The 22260-nt window shown below is 42.7% G+C and overlaps 1 protein-coding gene across 3 annotated transcripts in view; it reads right to left on the minus strand.

Moving 5' to 3' along the window:
• Positions 1 to 6323: 6323 nt before the first annotated feature.
• The window catches only part of RANBP10 (RAN binding protein 10), a 77117-nt gene continuing 61180 nt past the window's right edge, over positions 6324 to 22260 (minus strand). The window contains exons 6-14 of one of the 3 annotated variants that reach the window (XM_085314431.1): positions 21658 to 21842; positions 15548 to 15660; positions 14996 to 15104; positions 14670 to 14818; positions 12335 to 12530; positions 10827 to 10984; positions 9723 to 9865; positions 9139 to 9250; positions 6324 to 7025 (exon numbers count right to left, since the gene is read on the minus strand). In XM_085314431.1, coding sequence (XP_085170557.1) covers positions 6895 to 7025; positions 9139 to 9250; positions 9723 to 9865; positions 10827 to 10984; positions 12335 to 12530; positions 14670 to 14818; positions 14996 to 15104; positions 15548 to 15660; positions 21658 to 21842 — 1296 coding nt within the window. In that variant the 3' untranslated portion in view covers positions 6324 to 6894. Of the gene's footprint in view, positions 7026 to 9138; positions 9251 to 9722; positions 9869 to 10826; positions 10985 to 12334; positions 12531 to 14669; positions 14819 to 14995; positions 15105 to 15547; positions 15661 to 21657; positions 21843 to 22260 lie in introns of all 3 variants that reach the window. The other 2 variants (XM_085314429.1, XM_085314432.1) reach the window with 2 other exon arrangements.

The raw sequence follows: 22260 nt of genomic DNA on the forward strand, positions 1-22260 counted from the left end.
CTCTTGGCACCAGGCAGATAGAAATGGAAATAGGCAATAGCACCAAATAAATACACATCATTCATGTATCTGCAAGGAACCAGCTAGTGTTCTGGTAGACATGGGGGTATGGAGGGGAACAAGAGCAGCCACTGGATGGTCATCTCCCACTAGCTGGATGCAACTTACCTGTTCATTCTCGAAGCCCCTCTCCATTTTGCTGGCCACATGTAAAGGCTCAATTTCTAACCGGATTGTCAAAGAATGGCAGAAGTGTTGCAGCCAGTCCAGCTTCAGGCTGACAGGCTCCTGCACAATGATGATAGGTGCTCTTGTGGGATCATTGCACATAGGTCTGTCCCTTTAAGCTGGTACCACAGGAACAAGGCTGGAAAAACAGCTGGAACAAACTGAAACATTTGCTCTACACTCTAAGAATGTGCTGTTGACATAAGCCACAGAGCTGACTCCAGTGTCAGAGCAGCTCTAAACCAGTACCACACACTGCAGAAAATCATTTCTGGTGATTTACAGTAGTGGGAGAATACCAGGGTTGTGGGAGGCAAAGGAGTAAGAAGGGAGACCTAGTAGTAATAACAAGATTTCCCAAAACATTCTGGCTCTAAGAACATACCAAAGATTGCATGGGAAAAAAGAATGCTACCCTTCAAGCATGCAGGAAAGCCCTATTCAGAGTACAGTGAATTTGTGGCTTAAGTCTTGAAAGACCTTTTGTTACACACTTGCTAGAAAGGGACAACAGTATAGCAAAGAGGAACTACAGTCCACAAACCAAAATGAATCCAGCAGAGGGCATTAAGATATTCAGGGGCTGGAGAACAAGATGCATGAGGAGAGGTAGAGAGAATAGGGCTTGTTAAACCCAGAAGGGGGGGATCTAACTGCATATTCCACTTACCTAAAAGCAGAGGGAGGTTTAATACAGATGAGGCCAGACTGTTCTCAGAGGTGACACTGAAAGGACAAAAGGCAATGGGAACAGTTTGCAACCAGGAAAATTCTGACTAGATAAGAGGAAAAAAATGTTCCCTATGACAGTGGTGTAGCACTAGGACAGTGCTCAGAGTGCTGGTGGCATCTCCATCTTTGAGACTCAACTGGACAAGCCCTGGACAACCCAGTCTAGCTTCGAAGCTAGGACCCTGTTCTGGGCAGATGGTTGGACTGGAGACCTCCAGAGGACCCTTCCAACTAAATCTTTTGAGATTTAGTGAAGTACCATCCTTGAAGGACTTTCACAGAAGCTAGTACGTCTCTATGGAGAAAGACAATGGTTGCTTCTGTTGCAGGATAAACAGTGGCTCCCCAGCAACAATGAAAGGAGCAGCTAGCTCTTGGGGCTCCAGGATGGAGGTCGTTTGCTTCAGCAGCCTTGTAGAACAATATTTATCAACACCAGTAGCTTGGGAAGAGTGCAGATCCTGGAGAGAAGTTCTCAGACTTCATCCAATGGAGAAAGAGAGGCTCTTCAAGCAAAACTGATGCTTTCTCTCACCTGTACTCACTGCTCCTGAAGGGTAAAATTTGCTCCTGGTAACCTCAAAGCAACAACAGACCAGGTCCTTTTGAACACTGCCAATACAGTCTCCTCCCACACACTAAGCCTGGCAAGAGCTGTCCTGCACAGCCTTCTGCCTCAGTTCTGCCATTTTCCATGGCACAAGGCACCATACAGAGCACCAGCTACTCTAGCCCCACACATAACTGATCTACACAGGCCCCTTTGCATCTAAAATGCATTCAGTGTGGTGGTCAGCAATGCTGAAGTGTCACCAAGAGTACTTGGCAGATCATGTCAATCAGCTGTGGGTGACAGTTCCCTGCAGTGTTATGCATGCCTGGACATTCAGGGCTTCTTGCCTGCAGGTTAACCAGCAGGCAGCTAGAACACAACAGCTGCCAAGGGCCATTCCTTATGCAGTGAAGGCAATCGCAGAAGCAGCACGTTTTTTGCTGTTCAGGCATATACTGCTGAAACACAGCCAAGAAGTTGAGCATTCTGGAATGGCATTGCAAACTACATTCTCCCAAACTGCTTTCACCACATCCCTTCCTATTACTTTCCTGGTCTCTAGTGCAATGGGCACAATTCTCTCACTCTGCTGCTCCTCAGTTCACATCTTCAGCTTCCTTGCTATTCTAGTTCTGGACAACCTCTGCCAATATTGCTCAATACTTTCTTTTTCTGGGTCACAGAAATATTTATCCTAGCTATTCCAATGCCTCCAATTCCTGAACTGATCCCTTATCCCACTCAAAAGTTCTCCAAAATGTTACTATTGGTATGGCTGTTCTCATTCACTGCCTGTAGGAAAAATGCAAAACCATGTCCATAGGGATAACAACCTGGTGATATAATTCAGCTCCACAAAGCTGCCTCCACAGAACCACAGAAGGAGACTTTAACTCAGGCTTTAGGTCTGGAATTCCCAAAACACCATTCTCAAGGGGCTACTTAACAGTTAAGGTATGGGGCTGCAGAACAAAGCTCATGATGTGCCATGCTACAGATGCCCACCTTTCAAAGCAGGTTTCCACCAGGTTCCTGTGACATTTTACCCTTCTAAAAGGCTGTTGCTGCTACACAGAGCTGGAGGAAAGCAGGTAGAGTGACAGGTGTCTCAAGTATACATCTGGGTGTTCCCAGCACTCTGTAGGTTATAGCTTTGTGGTGATGACTCTGGTCATGTCATCAGCTGACAGCTGAGATCCTCTGAATGAGCGGATGATTACTCAGTTATGGCAGAGCTAGATGTTTAGCTGTTACAGCTGTAGCAATTGGTTTGCTCTGGTAAGGAGAGCCACAATTAGAAAGCCTCTTTTGGGACTGCACAACTAAAAAGGTTTCCTGGACTGTGAGTAGTTTGTGGCTGTTTTTTGGAAACTCCTCTTCTAGGATATGAAACCAGCACAGCAGGACAACTTATGTGTTAACTACATGTGACGAAAGTCTCATATCCAAGGCCACCAGCATTATATGCAGGGCCATAGCTGAGACCCATATCCCTCCACCACAAAGAGGGAAGCCAGACTATACCAAAGCTAGTCTTTGGTAGAAACCAAACAAGTATGTATGTGGCTTTACCAAAGGGCTGCTAAATGAAGTGATACTGTTTTATCCGAGTAGCCCCTCACAATCTCAGTCAGGCTCTTCTTAAGGTCTCTCTCGTTTATTCATCTGCTTCTGAGCAAATCATGAGGCACTTGGGAGTAACAAACCCAAAATCGATTTTATAGAAGGATTTCTTTAAATGTATTAAACCCCTGGTAAGGTCATGCTCCTATTCAGAATTAAAGACCTTAATTCAGTTTAGTTTTGTTCATTTTTAAAAGTGACTGCATCAAATCAAATTAAGTCTCAGCTGACACTGTAGTCAAACATAAAACACAAAAACCATCAGGGAGCAGCAAGGGACACTCACGGACTTTGAAATATAATCTGAGAAGAACCAAGTGCAAAATTTCATCTAGGAGTCAACACATTCAAGCCTATACCTACACATCCATGCTTACTGCAAACACATTTATCTTCCCCACACTGTCCACAATAAACAGCAGGAATATTTGTCAGGATCTAAGCACAACAAACAAAACAACTAGTGAAGTTGCAAGAATATTTGAAATCAAAGAACAAACAAGCAAGGGGCACAGAACAGTGACGTCATAGCAGAAAAGCCTTGGCACTCCCCAAAAAAACAGAATCAGGACTCCAGGTACAAGAGCCTACAAGAAGTCCACAGTATTAATGTGCGTTGATTGCAGCACTTGTGCCAGTTAGGAAGCCAGCCAAATTAAAAAAGAAAAACAAACCAGCCTAGTGCTCTTGCTTTGAGTACAAGAAGTGAAGAACATCACTGCTGATTAGTTTAGAGGGATCTGTTGCCACTAAGTAATGCATATTGTTAATGGCAGAAGGAGTGATGCAGCCCTGCAAAGTGCAATCATAAAGACTGTGGCCTCTCAGCATTAATCTGAATACAATATCAAGATGGTGTTCCACCACAGCAATAGGCTTCCTGAAAAGCCAGAGAGATCATCCCTTCATACATTTCTTGGCATGAGAGTAACCAGGTATCTAGGAGCATCTCTTAGTTATTTGTAGCAAAGCAGAAACTAAAACAAAAACAATTGCTCTACAACAGTCAGCACTGCTTTTCTAAGAGACCAAGTGGGCATAAGTATATGACAGAGAACAGACTTGGCTTCAAGGAAGCACAAATTATCACAGAATAGGAGCAAAAAAACCAAAGAAAACTCAGAAGAGATAAAGATGAAAGAGAGGTTTGACTGCAGACAGACAGGAGCAAGCTAATGACGACCAACAGTACAAGTAGCCAAATGTGAAAGGCAAAACTCAGATACTAGAGTATTTCCAACCTAAGTACCCATAATCAGCCCATTAGTGCGCTCTAAGTCTTGTGTTGAGAAATGCAGAACTTAAAGCAATAATACCCAGCAGGGGAAGTTTACATGCTGCCTCAGTTTCAGCAACAGCCCTGGGAACGCTATTGAGAACTGGTTATACATTAGGCAGCAGTGATAGGCTCAGCAATAGAGGCTCCATAAAGAACACTCGTCCATCAAGTTAAAGTGCCTGTGCAGTTGCAGTAAGATAAGGACTCCAGGTTTTGGTATTATTCCTCATGGTGTGAACCAGCAGAGTTGAAAATAAGTAGAGGAGCTTTCAGGCACAAAAGCTCATCCCTAGAACTGAAACAAAAGCAGCAGATTGCAAGGTTAAATTCTGTTTAGTGTCATCCTCTACTTCTATCCAAGCCTAGGAGGAGGGATTTGGTACTCAGAGTTGCATTTGTCTGTTTCAGCTATACCTTCCACCACAAACCTCATGCTGCCTGCTTCCTTAGACCATTCTAGTTCCAGAACTGCCTCTACACATCATATACCTTCACCAAAAGATAGCAATAGGCATTTCCCACCACCTCCAACACCATCTGCACATTCACAGCCATGGCCATTTGCCTCCAGCACTGTCACAAACAGTCCAATTCTACAGTGCAGGAGAAAACTGTCCCCCTGCTGCGCCTTTATTTTAAAACTTATGTTTCAGCTGCAAATGAAGTCTGCAAATGAAGAAAATCTTTAAAAATCTGGGCGACTGTTGAGAGGTATCCTGAAGCTTTCCTGCACAACTACAGTTTTGTTCCCACTGGTCACCACGCTTGTCACAGAGAGGTACAGGACAAGCCACACACCACCAAGTTCATTTGCTGCTTGGAGTCTTGGCAGAGGCTATCCTCCCTTTCAAGAACAAATCTCAATACAATCTTGTTGCTTTATTTCCAAAAAACAAAGTTAAGAACAGTAGTAAAAAGACATGTTAGGTTTGAGGTCCCCTGCATCCTCCCAACAGCTACAGATGTAAAATTCCTTTGGTGCAACAGTATGATTCCTCTTGTGCAGCCACATCCATCCTTAAGTCTCATAATAGTACAAGCTGCAGGATGCAAAGTGTACAGTCCTGATATACAGCCTCATCAGTTACAAGTACTTATAAGCAGTTTGAATACAAAAACCTTAGCATAACTTTAATGAGTCCCCGGGCCTGATACATACAACATTGATGATTCATTAGTCTGTTGCACTTTGAGGTTACCCACCCATACACCCTTGCCAGTCACTTTTGGACCTGAAACTGAAATCATTATCTTAAGAATCCTTACAAAAACATTGCTGCTCCCTCCTGAATGTATCAGATCTTACAAAGCTAGTACCTACCCTGACCCACAGCCTGACCTTAGCATTTGTGACCTCCAAGGAAAGAGTACAGTTCAGACCAGTGTTTTCAAGAGACTTCTATAATTGAGAGGTGCCCATTTAGGTCAGTGTTACATGGGGGGGACTAGCAAATACTATTACTGAGTCCTAGTGAAAGAGCCCTCCTATAGACAGGAGAGAAGTATTTGTGGCTTAACACAAAAACTGACAACCCAGTCTGGCAGCACCCATGACTGTTTCTTACAGGCTAACATGACCTGCTCCTACCAATACAGCGGTAGATGATTTCCAGTTAGTCAGCCCTGCCCTTCAGCTGATGTGAGACCTTGATCTACCCCCTTTTTAGAGGGCATGACATGCTTTAACATTGTAGCCGTTAATAAGGACTACACAAGCAATGTCAAGATTTCTCCCACATGCAAAGTTTTGAGAGTCCTGTGCTCTTAGCGAGGCTTGTACCTTGAAAGACCAAGCTCCTCCAATTCCCATCACTAGCACGACAGGACACAACTCACCAGGTCTCCTGGGGTGACGTATGATGTGTGTGGCTGAAACTGGGGCTGTGGGCAATAAATACATCCATGACCTTGTGGAGGTGGAAGAGACCTTTTTAATAAACAGGATTCAAATAAAAAAAAAAAAATCCCTCCAATCTGCCACTGCAAGAACAGTTCAGGCAACTAGTACAGAAGATGCTGTATGTGCACAGATGGAGGGAGAAGGGAAGAAAAGAACAAGCTGTCACCAACTTGATAAGCTTCCTCAGTGTATCAGCAGAAACCAGCTCAGCAAACTCTCCAGATAAAATACTGGTGGATCCATCATAAACAACTCAAATCAAAATAAAGAGAAATCCCTACATCGGAAGCGCTATATTAGAATAATCAGCAAAATACTGAATGCTGCTGGAGCCACAGCAATAGCAGGGAGACAGATAAAATCTGCCAGTTACTCCTGGGGTCAGGAACAGCTATGTAGTGAGGAAACAACTCAATCCTTTCACAGGCTCTGTGTGTGTGTGTGCGCATATGCACATGCATGCTGGAGGAGCTGTTCGTGGCCAGGGAGGTCAGGCTGTAGACGAGATGGTGTTGTAGTGGCAGCAACGGAGGGTGAAGGGCAGCACTCAGGGATGTCAACTCCATCTTGCTCTGGTGGCTAGTGCAAATAGTCATCTACTCTGGCAAAGGAGCAGGAGCCCAAGCCCACACGAGCCATGAGCCGCAAGCATTCTGAGGCCTGGCCCAGGGCAAGCATCAGTGGGGGCTGCTTTGGCAGGTTCTGAGATTCTGTGGGGGCAAAAAAAAAGAGATCTGTTTAGAAGAGGCACCTTGGCTGCATGGCTGCTCATTAGCACATGGGTCCCTCTACATCCCACATGGGCACCAAGCAGAGCATCCCCACCAGGATGCACTGGTTCTGGAGGAAAGTTATTCCTGAGTAAAGCTGGGCACACTGATGCTCCTCCACAAACCCTACACAGGCTTGCCCACCCAGGAAATGTCCCACCTGGGGTCACAGCTCAATAGGATCTTTGAAAAGAGTTACTGTGGGGGCCAGAACAAGAAAAAAGCAATGCAGCTTCTGCTGCCTCAGTGTCTGAAAGAAAATCCTCCAAGTCTGAGAGAACAGAACATAGAAGAGGAAGGAAAGACAGGAGTACTTGGCCCCAAGTACTGAAGTTGCCTCTCCCTCTCCCATTTGTCCAGGTCTAGGCTATAGTCCAAGATCCAGAAAACTCTATGGTCACAGCTTCTTTTCAACTTCATGTTTGCTACACATCCTCAGATGAGCTAGTCGAGGCACCTCGTGATCTGTGTGACAAAGCATGTCCAGACACCAAATCCAGCCACCAGCCACCCTGCAGGACAGCTGGCCATGCTGACCATCAGGAAAAGGAACACTCCTCCCTAAATCATATCATTTCTACTCCTTTATTAATACAGAGCACGAATCTTCACAGATTTGCTCATCAAGCTCTTCCTTCCCCCAGAGGACAAACTCTAACTCTCCTTCTTGCACACTCAATATGAGACACACAAATCCACCAGAAAAGATGTCATTCAAACATGGGTTTATGAGACAAAGAAGCTGACAAGTAGAGAGTGTTTGGCCAGCTGTGGGTGGATTGAGCTAAACACAGCTGGGAAATGTCCTGTGAAGTCACATGAGCAATGATAGGACATGGGCAGGGTCTGGGGACAGGACCCATGGGACTGCCTGGAAAGAAACAATCCCTTTCTTGCAGCCTGGTGTAGGTCATAATCTTATTATTAATATACTCATTTTTCCACCAAGGGCTTTTCTACAGCTGCTGAAGATGGCAGGAGGGTCAGCAATAACATAGAGCTCATTGATCACAAGAATAAAACTTCCATTGGGGGAAAACTGCTGCTTTTAGTACACCAGGCTCCATGTAGGAGAGTAATGACAAAAGCTGTTTTGTCAAACACCATGCTTGTCATAAGTAAAATGGAAGAGCAGGCATAAACAGCCAACTCTGACAATACCGAAGAGGGCAAGGGACTGCTCAAACTTGTATCCAACCATGGCCCATCTAGCTACACAAAGAACAAAGCTCATCAGAAAAAGAGCAGCTGTCTCACTAGCTGAAGAAAACCACACTATAGACGGTTTTCAACACAGAGCAGGGTCCTCTCAACACAATTAAAACCAGAAGGGAAAGAGCAACATGGCTGGATTATCAACACAGTGCTGGTTCCAACATGGAACACTAGCAGCAATGCTCTGAGCTCCAACAGACATACCACATGATGGAAATGTGCAAAGACTAGGCTGGAAGGGAAGACAGACCCTACATAACGTTTAACTCTGCATAATCAGAAAGAGCTCGAAGTAACTGGAATTCATGTCCTCCTCTGCTTTAGGGCCAACACTACAGAAAACCTACTTCACTTATGAGCCACTACAATAGAGCAACTGCATTCCTTATCAGAGAGCAGGAAGATGTCAGGACAGCTCTCTGCCAACTCAAGCAACCTAGAAAGAGGCCTTGCTCACATCAGCAAACTGATTCAGATGGATTCAAAGCAAGAAGGAAGAGGAGCAGAAAATGCATTGAGGAAATCTTGGCTTCTTCAGTAAGCATAGGATGAAACTGCTGAGCAGAATCCTCAGAAACAGCACTGAGGAAGAGTCAAGGAAGGGAGCCAAAAAGAGATCAGATCAGGAGCATTTGTTCTGTAGAGGCTTCCCTCCAGCCTGTCTTCCTACATCACTACCCTCCTGGCTGTTTCAGTCCCCAACAATTGAAAGAGAGGCAAAAGCTAAAGACAAATATTTCCAAAGTTTTCATAATACTCAAAGGCTTGCCTGCCACAGGACAGCCTCTGAGAGCTGGTATGTCCCGTACGTAGCACTCGCATAGAAGCCAGATCTTACCCAATATAGCACTATTAAGAGCAGCACACACAGGTTCCCTCTGTATTGGGTCCAGCTGTTGACCAACAGGGCAGTTCCAAGGATCAGAGTAAGCTAACAAGCTAAATGCATCCTGTGAGAGAGAACAAAAAGGCACAGTAAGGTCACATATGATGCAAATACACAGAAAAAACACCAGATCTGTCAGCCAAGGCACCTCCTGCAATCACCAAGGTGACAGGTGCCTATCTTCTGAAAAGAAATGGCCCTTTTCCTCTTGGCAGCATCTGCCCACTAGGTCATCAAGAGAGTGGATCAAGAGAGTGTCCTCTCTACCTCGCAAGAGAGTCAGGACAGGAAAGCAGATGGAATTTCACCTGGAGAGAAGCACACAGTTGCCTCAAGAAGGCAGGCAGGAGCTGCACTTCCTCTCTCCTGCTGGTCTAGATGCTTCATGTTAACTCAGTTTGACCTCCTAATTCCCACACTGGCTCCCTCCTCTTCTCCAGATGCATTAGTAGGCACCACCTATAGGTCTACAAGGGAAGCTACAACTCCAGTCTTAGCCCAGAGAACTGCTGTGATGCAGCCTATAGCTCACTTACCTGAAGCATCTTTTTGTGCATTGTATTCTTCCCATATTCTCTGCAAAGCTGCTCGCTCAGCGTCTGCAGCTCCCGTCCAAACTGGATCATTCGTTCTGTGGCAGCATGGTTCCCTCCACAAAGTTGTCTCTGAGGGCAGTTGTCTTCTAGAGGAAAGACAGTAGAGAATTGTCTCTCATTCCCCACCTTTGCTCACTCTGTGTCATGCTGCTCTATTCCTAGCCACAAATTGCTCCCCCTTCATGAGCAGACAGGTGCTCCTTGTTCTAAATTCATGCATTTATGCAAGTGGAAGTTTTGGGGTTTTTTTTAAGTCATGCACCACAAGAGCCAGAAGGGTTTTTTTATGGCATCTGTTTGGTACATGGCAAAACTTGAACTCAGTTTGTTTAATGGTCAAGGACTGTCCTCAAATCAAATCTTCTAATAAAGTCACTGGAGGTTGCTACTCTAGCTCTGTTGCCTTTATATGTGTGTAATACAGCACATACAACACCCAAATCCCTGGTCTAACAAATGCTGGACTCTAAAAACTTTCTGCCCTAGATACCCACAATACCAGCTTCCCAGTGTCAGCTAGCCACAGGACCCATCAGAAGTGGACAAATTCCCAGTTTCAGAGGGAGTGCAACTGAGATATCCTCTCCCTCTCAGCTAAAGTACTCACAAACAGGACAGTCATAGATGACTGTGATTGGACCACACTGTGTTGGGGACATTTTGAAATGGGGAATCAGACAGCTTTTCATAGCTTAATTCTTTTCCTCTGCTGGTAGAACCACCAAGACTACTCTGGGCTGGAATTCATGACCAGTACTAAACAAACCTTTGACTCCTGTTGATTCCCCTGTTCCACAACAACATCAGAGCTTCTCTGAGACTACAAAAATCCAAATCTAGTTTTAATTCTAAGACAGATTCACGTTCCCTGTGAGTTAGATATCTTGAGAACTTCATTCACCGGGGCTGTGAAAGAGACCCAAAAGGTCCCCTTCCTACAATCCAATCATATCTTTAATTCCTGATACCAGCTCTTTCTATTACCCTTTACCCCTTCAACTTTCTGTGCAACAGGCAACAGAGATCCTGCCTGTTAGGCCCTACCCATGCTGGATTCATCTGTCTGTAGGATTTCTTCATGTTTGTAGGTGCCATTCATTATCCTGGTGGATGAGTTTTCCAGGACTCCATTGGGGTAATGCTCAGCCTCCATTTCCATCTCACTGTCACTGAGGTAAAAGAAGGAAAGAAAGGCCAGATATCTAAATTAGAAAGGAAAGAAACGAAGAGCTCAGATGACAGATGATGCCCAGCAATAGACAGTAAACCAAATCAGGTGCCAGACAGATTGCAGAGAACAAGATAGTCTAACTCAGTATAGCAAAAATTGTTGCAGACTTCAGGAGGCACCTTATGAAACAGGTTTCTATTCTGAAAATGCATATCATAATGACAAGTGCAGAGTGCTTATAAACTTTCATTTCAGGAAGCAGTCACCTCTGGAGCAGTGAATAGCAGCCAGACAACAGATAACATACTAAACAAACAGGAGAGAAATCTTGGCTGAAGATAGCATGATAAGCCATCAACCCTTACAAAAAGGGCAACACAGAACATATAAGGATTCTAGGTTTAAATATTGAAGACAGTTATCTGCATGAGATTGCTGATTAACTCAGAAAACTGAATGATGAGACAATCTTGCTATAACTTGGGCTCCACATTTCAAAAACACTCAGCATAAATCCAGCATTACCAGATGATTCTGGAAGGCAGTTCGTTGAGCCCAAACAGGTGTTTCTCACTCAGTTACATGCAGTATGCCTCTTGGGAGATCAAGATAGAGACTACAAACTGTCCTGCAAACTGTTCAGTGCAATACAGAAAGAGCAAATGCCAGCTGCAACTAGCAAGAGACCCTACTAATTACAAAGATTTCCTCTGCTCCAGTTAGTCCCCAGACAGCTCTGCAATAGCAACCTGAAAAGTGAGCCCAAAGGGAGCTCGGTTCTCATCACTTCTTCATATACTCCACACTCCAGTAAATGCAGCAGTAATTATCCTCTGCTCTCCTTGGACTGCCTACAGCTTCTTGGAGAAGAGAGGCTAAGTCTGATCTGCTGTCACAAATATGCAACAAATTACCACTGGTTCAGAAGCTCACCTCAATAGAGGTAGTCCAGGAAAAACACTCAAGAAGAGGACAATTCTCAAATCCTGTAATCACTTGAGCAGTTCCTTCACCTTCTAAAGGGCAGGTGAGCTAAACATCAGCATAACCCACCAGCTGCTGCATCAGCAACACAAACAGACAGAGCTCCTGGGCAAACCATCGTGTGGGGAACTGATGGCATCAGTTCAATAGGACAGCTTGGTGTTTGAACCAAGAGCATCCTTATTATTCCTTATGAGATAGCCTCCACAGCCCAAGCCAGAACAGGGAACAGAGACAGACCTGTCTCCGCTTGGAGCRGGGACCTTGTAGTGACAAAGTATTACTCTGCTGTTCAGAAAAGCAGGGAAGATGCCCTGATGGCTTTTCAAAAAGCAGACTGAGTTGTTTCCCACCATTTCACCCACTTCAGGTATCAACAAAGAAAGTAAAAAAATACCTGGTTTCTTGGTTACTCGTACTACTATGCTGCTGAGATTTGGTAGAATCTGTAGAATTGGACTCAGAGTAGTTCACAGATGAGGGGGAAGATGAAGAGGAAGATGAAGACGATGAACTCAGTGCTGGGTATTTACTACAGCTCTGTTTGATTTTTGTGGACAAGACTCCATTGCTACAGGTTGGACTATCTGCTCCTAAAAGCCAAGAAGGAAGGGAAAAATGAGACCAGACCGACTATATCACTCTACTGTGAAGTCAGCAATTTAGCAAGAGAAGACAGCCCCAAAGGAAGCAAAGTAAGACTGCAGATCTTAATTTAAGATTCATCCTTATTCAATTTAATGGGATTCATGTAACCCATAGTGCACCAGCAACATCTGAGCTTAAGCAAGCATAAGAAATTGATAAGAGATCAGCAGAACCAGCTCAGAAAAACACAGAACTCATTGCTGAAATACGAAGTGCGAATCTCATGTTTACAAACTCTTTTCTTCTCTCATAAACCCAAGTTTTCCTCCTTACAATGAAACTGCAAAAGGAGAAAACTGGGCCACAAGGAGGACACTAAAAGCAGAAGAACTTTCCAGGCCTTTCACAACTCACCTTACATTAGGGATACACTTGATTTACACAGTACTCAGCAGTTAACAACAATTCTTTTAAAATCACAGGCTGACCCTGTGATTCAGCAGTAACCAACATCACTGAAAGGCAAGTCAGCCTTGAAATCTGATCTAATCCCACATGCAACATGTACCTATCAAGCTATGGAATTCCCTGCCACAGGACACAAAATAAACTTTTGGTAGTTACTGCATGTTTTGTACAGATTCAAAAACGGCTAGCTAAATTTACATAGGCTACTAAAAGCCAAGACAACTGCCAATCACTAGAAGCTCGAAGAATATTTTGGAAAAACATCACTAATGGCCTGCCCTGATCCTTAGGTAACCAATATTGAGTACAGGATACTACACTAGATGATCCAACCTGGCACAGCTGTTTCTCCAGGACTGACAGTGTTAGATTCAAGTTCATCAGCTGATTCCACAGTTAGATTTATAGCTTGGGAATTTATTCATATTTTTATCATTGCAAAACACAACACACTCACACAACACGTCATTTTGTATATTTCAATGACAGAAAAAAACATGCAGCAGATTGCGCACAACAGCCCTGTTTATTCTTTGAAACATCGACTGAAGAAAATATCGTTATCTCGAAAGCACAAAGTTCTGACAGGGAGAGCTGTGGAAGTCTGTGTCCAGCTTATGAAGACAAACGTACATGAATGCTGCCTTGCCTTTGCAGCTATTCTTATGTAAGCATTTCTCGGTTGAAAATATATATTATCAAGAGGTTCTACAGGCACATGGAGTTAGCTTCATCTACAGACATTCTGACTACCTAGTCAAAGAAATGTAGCAATGGTTTCTGCAACACAATATAGGAAAATAAAGATACTGGTTTGGGAAGGTGACAGCTTGGAGGTACTTCAATAATCATCTTCCTTTCCCTTAAATGTTTGTATAGTTTGCATATCCAGAGCTTTTCACAGATAGCAGCAGAAGTACAAGTAAACATACTTAGAAGACTGCAAGTAGCTCAAGGATCAGTGAAGTCACACAAAATGTTTTCAGGGGCTCCCCAGGTCAGACTGCTTAGCCCATTCTGTCTTCAAAGCCTTRATCAGCAATTACCTAGCAAACATACTTTGTGTCTCCTTGTTCACCTTGCTCTTTCTGCTTCAGCTCCTAAAGTTTTATTCCCCAAATTGCAAAGAGTTGATGTTTCAGAATTGGGTTTTGCAGGAATAGAATCGTTCCCTTTTCACATGTCCAGAGCTTATAAGATATGGTCCTTGGGAGAAGGACCTCTTATGCAAGCCATCCCACTAACTTTTTTGCCCAGTGGGCCACAACAGCGCATCATCTGTTCAGACTGAGGAGGTGGTGGCAGTTCTTCAGATCGAAAGGCCCCTATACAAAAACAATTCTCTCTTGCAGACCTCAAGGTACAGGAGACAGGCTTCTTTTCCAGGCTTCTGCTTACAGTTTGTTCTGTGAAACACTGAGTCACATGATAGCTACACTAGAAAACTGCCTTTAAAATCTGCTCTGCAGACAATTGTTTGTAGAAAGTAACTAATGCAAGACCAATTCCATAAGAGCATAGACACACCTATGATAACAGTATGACATTTCAGCTGGTAATCAGAAAAATGGGGAGTATTTCACAGAAAAATGCACAAAAAGTAGCAGGTGATTTTATACAGCAGCCCATCTTTAGCACTCACTCCTCTCACCAGGAGATAGAGGAAAAACACTTACCAGTACTATGAACATGTGAGTTGTTTGATCCACGTCTAGGACTTAAATTGGGAGACCCAGGGTAACTGTCCTGGGATCTGGGGCTGCGGGCACTGAAACAACGTACTTCACTGTCTGTTCCATTCACCATCTCCACAAATTGCCGACACCTGATTTCATAGGAAGGAAGAAAGAAAAAAGGGAGCATGAGAGCCAGGATGCTCTCCAATGATGTCTCCTTAGTTACTGCTTGCAGAAGTCCTATACACTGGATAGGAATTAAATTTCTTGGCCTTAGAAAATGCCTTTGTATTGTGAGTAGGAGGTATAAGGCTATTCATACTTACTTTAACACGAAGAGGAGGTTGGGATTATGTTCTAGGAGGCCAGGATAGAGTTGTTGGGTGGCTTCTATAGCCTCTCCCACCCTGCCGGCTAATACTAGCTTCTGTATTCCTGAAAGCAAAAGGAAAGCAAATGACCCACAAGACGGACCAACAAGAATGGCCAGAGCAGTTACAGAAAGAAGTTCTCGCATAGCTCCCCACTTACAGCCCTTGTGCAAGGGCTACGGAGAACTGAGTGACCTCCACATTTTGTTTATGATGCACTAAGAGGAGAAAAAAATGTGAAAATGAGGAAGAATCTGCTAGTACTCTCATTGGATCTGGGGGCTTAAACTACAGCATGGGATTGTTTCCCCACTCTCTGTATCTCTATGTAAAACATAATTTTACCATCAAAACTATGTTTCTGTAATTCCCATCATGTTCCAACAGAAATAAATTGACCTAGCCACTTTCATTTCTAGATCTCCTGTAGTTACAGCACCACAGAGTCCTGAAGGTAATGTGTAGTCAGCATGCTACACTTTGGGAACAGCTGCCCAAGAGACTTACTTTGTCTATTCTTTATTGAGGTCTGCTCTTCCTGGATTGTAGTGTCTGTTACTCTGGCAAAGGCAGCTGCTGTTGAACAGTACCCATGATGAACCAAATATGAAGAAACCATACTAGAAAATAAAAAAATATAAACAGAAGTACAGGCATTAGTAAAATATGGTAACCAGACTGGAGAAAAAAAACACCAATATGACAGAAGTTGCAATTTCAGTGACCAAACTCTGACATAATCAGGATTCTACTTTGGGGTCTAGACAGTGCTACAGTGCTAATCTACAAGATTGGCAACCGACGACAATAAGCAAAAAAAAAATAATAAAAAAGTCCTCATAACATACAATACACAGAAAACAGACAGCACTTATATAATTACCGCTGTCCAAGAGTATTTGGGAGAGATCTGCACTGTGTTACTGCCAGCAACCTGTTAGCAACAGAGATGCAGATTCCTCCTCCCATATAAACAGGAAATTCAAAACTCAGAGATGTTTATGGTTTTCAGGTAGATCTGGAAAAAGTTTTCTGGTCCTGAATCACTTTCCTTTTATCACTTGTTTTGTCAGCAATTATTCAATTGATAATTGAATCTGCTTATGAATTCTACACATTCACAGACCTTTTCATCTGCTTATTTACAAGGAGTGGACTGTTAGCATTGCTTTTAAAACATGAACACATTTTAAAGTTGTGTTTCCATAAAATGTTAAGTGGAGGAAAAAAAGGAAATCATTGTCAGAAAATTAACACAACAATATGTCTTTCTGAATAGCCAATCTCTGAATCATTTACTTCAGTGTCTTCTCAGGATATGTCAGGTAAATGTTAATGCTAACTGGGCTTCAATGAAACCTGAAATCCCAGTGTTTCAAAGCTTCTAGTGATTAATCCCAAAATAGACTTTTAACAGTGAAGCTCGTATATATTCAGCCCAGTCAGGAAGTGGTTCCAAACACAGGCCTGGTCATTTCAATACAGAAAAGAAGTATTTTAGGAGTCTGCAATAACTTCCAAGTGTCTAACACTGCAAGCAGGTTTCCAATTTTTAAAGCTTGCCCAGGAATCACTGCAGAACTCTTTCTGATCACTGTCTGTACAAGACATGCCCTTTGCAAATCTTCTTATTCCAAGATGCACCCACATACAGATGTAGTACAGTATAAACAGGCTTGATAGAACACACACGTCTCACTGTCAAGCACAGCAACCAGATGGCCCTCGTGCAACTAGGCTGAAGCACTGAGCATACCAATCCAGGCTGGCAAGAACTGGCCAGGGAAGGCCAACATTCATTTCAGTTTAAGTCAGCAGCCAGAGTCAGGGGCTCACTGCTGCATGGATTTAAATGTTCTACAAAGCCATGGGAAAACTGAGTTCCTCCCTGTGGTCCTTCTGTCCCTAGTATCACAGAAAAGTCCTCTGTGTTGGTACAGAGCAGTGTAATAAGCTGGTCAAGATTTTCAGCAATGACTTATCAGTTGGATTAGTCAACTACTTACTATAGCAAAATGTTGTATACTCTCTATTCGGTAGCATTTTTGCATCTGAGGATACCTCTCCTGAAGTTCTAGGGGAACATTATTGCTCTCCAATGTCGGCTACGTAACACGTTCATGCAGACAAAAACACCTTCCAGAAACCCATGATCTCCTGTGATTCGTCTTTTGTCCCAGACAGTTGAACTAATCAAAGGCAAAAGTAATAGCTTTTACCATATAGGAACCATACTTGTAATTTCGGCACTTCTGCTCTCAAGATATTCCAACAGCACCAATCTGTGTGCTGCATCTACTGGTGATTCTTTCAGCCAGAGAGGTCATGGTGGTGGCAGAGAGACTTACACTGTCTATCGCTTTTCTTCTACAAATCAAAATTGACTGCACACTTCTCTGTATACATTAGGTACATCTCTCCTCCTTCTGGCATGCAATCATTTAGACTGTCAAATGAACAACGTTGAATCCTCCTGCATCACCAGAAATAGGGATTCATGCAGTTCCTTCTCCCACAGTCAACCCTACTAGCTGATCTCAAGTTTCATATGACTCCTACCTGGATTCTTCATGGTAAGACCTAAAAAGATTAGAGCTCCTACAAGACTATAACAAAGAAAACTAGTTGTCCATTTGTCTCCCTTTCAAGGTTTGAAGCACTTAATCAGCCTTTCTTGTGATGGCTTATCTAGAAGCACAACACAGATCAAAAATGATGCTACAATAATTCTTCCTCTTCCCTCAAGAGAGGCATTCCCTATAGCAAGTTTTCCCTAGAGACAGCTTCTCTAAGATTAAGCCTTTCAGGATTTGTCAGGGAGGAAAATCTTTGAAGGGAAGGTGAGTCTACTCATGATGCTTAATTGCAGAGTTACAGAACAAGTAAGATGCAAACAATCCTACCAAAGCCACAAGACAGACAATACTGGCCTAAAAGCTCTAAAGATGAAACAGCTAGACTGCTAACATGAGGTATAAGCCCCATGTTAAAATTGCTTAAAACTGCCTAGGAAGAGGAGGAAGATGTAAAACATAATGCTGATTTTTAGAAATAATCCCAAAGGAGATATGAAGAGCTCTACATCAGCAACCACTACAACTCCAGCACACAGTCTACACTGGTCCTACTGCAGCAGAAGGTGAAATTTTGAAAAGGAATCAGGAAACACATAGAATACAGATCTGGCTGGTACAGACTACTTCGTTGTCCAAAGGTATTTTGCAGAATCTTTCAGCAAAGGCTCTCAAAAACACTATGCTACCATGTGATAGGACGGAAGGTCCTAACACAGCTAAATACTCAGTTAAATAATAAAATGAGAAAAAAAATGGTTAGTTTTCCCAGGGAGGGAAAATGGAGTCCCACAGGAACCTATGCTATTGACATATTCATAAAACAAAGCTTGATGGACCAGTACTCTGACCCAGTATAGGTGGTTTGATGTTCCAAAATGCAGGGTGTGTACTTTTCACTGAATAAGATGCATTTTGTGCCCTAAGAACTAAGCATTTAAGTGTTCCCATTGAAATATCAATGAAGCTCTTCACTGTTTTGTTCTCTCTCCTCCCTCCCCCCCCCTTTCTTTTTTTTGGGGGGGGAGGGAAGAGGGGGAAAGAAGGAGTGCTAAGCAATCTTTCCAAAGGCAGATCCTTAACTCTCTCCACAGCCTGTCAAGATGTTTTACGGAAAGCATAATGACCTCATACAGACAACAATCAAGTACGTCAGAATGTTAAGACTCTAAGTGCATCCAGACTGAACAAGAAGCAATCATCCAGTTAGCCCAGTATCTTGTAACCTTCCAACTGGCAAAAAGAAATGCCTAGAATAAAATAAAGGAACAAAGACTTGTATGAAACAATATTTCTCCACAAAATCCTTCCAGCTTCCCTGATTTGCCAGAGACTTTGTCCTACAGGTGGTATCTCTAGTCGTGACAGCCCCTGATAGATTTTTCTTTTACTAACCTGTCCAGCCACTTTTTGAATTTGTGTAGTTTTCACAGTATTCAGTGGTAGAGAATCTTGCAGCTTTAAGTAATTGCTATACGAAAAAAAGTCCTTTAGCTTATTCTGAACTTGCCATCTTGTTAACTTAATTTGATGCCCTTTAGTCCTTGCACTAGGAAAAAGAGTTTGGTTCCTCTGTCACCTTCTCCAGGCTATTCAAGACTTTTGGTAAACCTCCGAACTACCCCTCAAAACCATCTCCTTCCAATGCCAAGGGACAGTATACTTCTCTTTTGCCTAACAGTCATTCCATACCTTTGCAAATACTGTTTTTCTCCATGCTTTTTTCCCCTCTACTAGGTACTTCTGGAGATTAAAGAACCCAAACATCATAGAGTATTCAAATYAGGGGTACTCCACAGTTACATAGTTCACACTGTAACACAGTTACAAGATGGTTTTTGTCCTCTATTTTTCCCCTTATAAATCCTAGTATTCCATTTTTTTTGCTCACTACCAAAAAATGAGCTGATATTTGAATGCAATAATTCATCATAACCCAAAGATCTCACTCCTGAAGAGTCACAGTCAGTTCAAAGTCCATCGTCAGTCTATCTGTAAAGTTACAATTCATTCCACCCATATGCACTGATCTCCTTCTATTGTGCAGACTCTGCCATCTCACTGCCTGATCACACTGATCACTCACCTTTGGAAGGTCACTCCTCTCAACAATCTTTCACTTTGCTAGCCTCGGTATCCTCAAACTGTGTCATTTGACTGTTCAATGCCTTCTCCAACTCATCTCTGAATGTGCTTAACAGTACAGACACCAACACACATCCAAGCAGAACTCTATGGCCACTTTGAGAATCTCTCTCTCTCTCTCTCTCTCTCTCTCTCCCCTCTCTTTTTAACAACTCTTTCTTTATCCACATCAGGATAGTTCCCTCCAATCTCCATAGCAAGGGAATATCCCAAAAGTCTTCTGGACTTCCAAGACAAAGACAGCAGCCCAAGAACCTTATCTACAGGTCTGCCGGCTCCCCTTCATAAAGGTCACATCCTATTTCTCCATGCGCTCAGAAAACATACCCTCAGTAGCATCCCTACAAATTTATCCAAGACAGACATCAAGGTTCTCTCAGCCCACTGCTCGCTGCTTCTCTTCTGAAACTCTTCATGAAACATGACATCATATGCAACACCTCCTCCTCCTCTTGGACAAAGGTTTTTCCAGAGAGAAACTTCATTCCACAGCCAGAAGCTCACCTTCAATCCCAAACATATCCTCTGTCGAGTCCCTCAGAAAGAAGGGTGCCAGCATGACAAATTATCCTTTTTCTGCCACACTAAACACACAGGCAAAGAATTCATTTAACTTCTCTGTTGTGGTCTTACCTTCCCCAAGGTATATACCTTCCCCTTTTTATACTTCAATTCTCTGTTGGCCTACAGACTCTCCTACAGGCTCCTAATTTGCTTGAAAACAGGTATTAGTATTAGGTGTTCTTCAGAGTCTTTGTTGGTCAGCCTAATTATCTGCAAATGACTAATACAAGACTGGCAGAAAACAAGAATGGTCACATCGATCCAATTGTTACTGCATGTAAGTCTCCTGGATGAGACAGTGACAAGCGTTTAAGGAAAGAATATAGTAAAAAGGGCAGAAAGTTATCTGTGGTAATTAAATAGCAATAATCAGCAGTTCAGTGAGTTGAGACAGAGTAATAGCTACAAATTTGGAGGGGGGGTAAAATATAACAACGGAACAGCCTCCATGAATTAGTGTGAATGTTTCAATGTGTATCTTTTAAAATTTATTTATTCTTAGACCACAATAATTTCATGCAGCACGCTCTGCAACACTTTAACCATGTGCTTCACAAAGATTTGTAATGAAATATTTAATTTCTAAGAAAAAAAAAAAAAAAAAAAAAAAAAAAAAGAAAGAAAAGCCCAGAGATCTTTGTTCTCTAATTCTTGTTTTGAGAAACAGTGAATAATCACTCTTGTCTCACTCTTCAGGGCTTAAATGACTGACACACAAATACTGTCCATCTCCCTCAGTTACCTCCTCCAGGCTGTGGAGCCTTATTCCGCATTGTCTTTATTCAAACTGAAGATACTCCTGACCCTTGATAATTCTTGTCTTGACTGAACCTGCTATAGTCCTCTCAATCCTCTTGGAATGGGATGATCAGAGATGGCATTCAGGATTCAGAAAAGTATAAAGGGCCATTATTGTGTTTTCAGTTTGGCTTAGTCTGAGAGCCTTTGATTTAGGCCATTCTTTGTTCTTTCATTTCTGTATCCAGCTAACTTATGTCATAACTTTTTTTCATACAATATAGAATTCTTATGGCTTCTTCTCCACTCCCCCTTTCCCAGTGCATCTTCTCAGACTGTGTGATCTTCCATTCTTGCAAGCTTTTGCAGAGTCATTGGCTGAAAACTTCTCCCATATCCTTTAAAATTTTAAACAGCAGTCTTCTACAGAGGCAGGGCAATTAAATAGCAAAACAAGGTAGAGCAATGCATATTACATTTAAGCAAAATACACTGATTGGTAGTTCTTTGCTCTAAGAAACTCTAAATACGTATGAAAAAAAAAGCACTTAAAGCCTATCAGAACAAAAGAAGCTGAACAGCAATGCAACAACTTACTTCTGCAGCATGGCTTGCCACTCGCCTAGTCTGTCTCCTATGGGAAACCGCTTAATGGTGCCCTGAATCTTCGCTCGCCACTCCCTCATGTAGTCCTCAATGTCAAACACAAATGGCTGCTGTCCAAAGTTGGCATCAACTATTTCTCCTGGCGTCTGCAGACCCACTGTGGGGTACAGATTTGACTGTGAAGAGATAAAAAGAAAAAAAATATATATTATACCTTAGCCTTCTCTCTTCTGGTTCCAGTTACATGGTTTGGTAAGACAAAAGAGCTATTCTTTAAACTGAAACTTGTGATAAAAAAGAAGAGGCAACAGGCCTTTCACAGGTAAATCTCAGGGTAGGTACCCCATAACTGATAATGCAGTTATTAAAACTTATTGCATAAAATCAGAACATTGAATTAAATTTCCCAGCATACTGTGATCTGTGTCACAGCTGCTGTCTGTGGCATATCCACTTTCTGGATTAGTTTCGTGCTATTTCTCTAACAGTTCAACAGCCAGTAAATAATAGCAACGATAATAACAATAATAATATGGGGCCATGATTTCAATGAGCAGGTCTAAGTGTTCTCCATTGCTTCAGCTGAGCTCTTTT

This window comes from Rhea americana, unplaced genomic scaffold, assembly GCF_003343005.1.
Source record: "Rhea americana isolate MKP2758 unplaced genomic scaffold, rheAme1 scaffold_403, whole genome shotgun sequence".
NCBI classification, from domain to species: Eukaryota; Metazoa; Chordata; class Aves; order Rheiformes; family Rheidae; genus Rhea; species Rhea americana.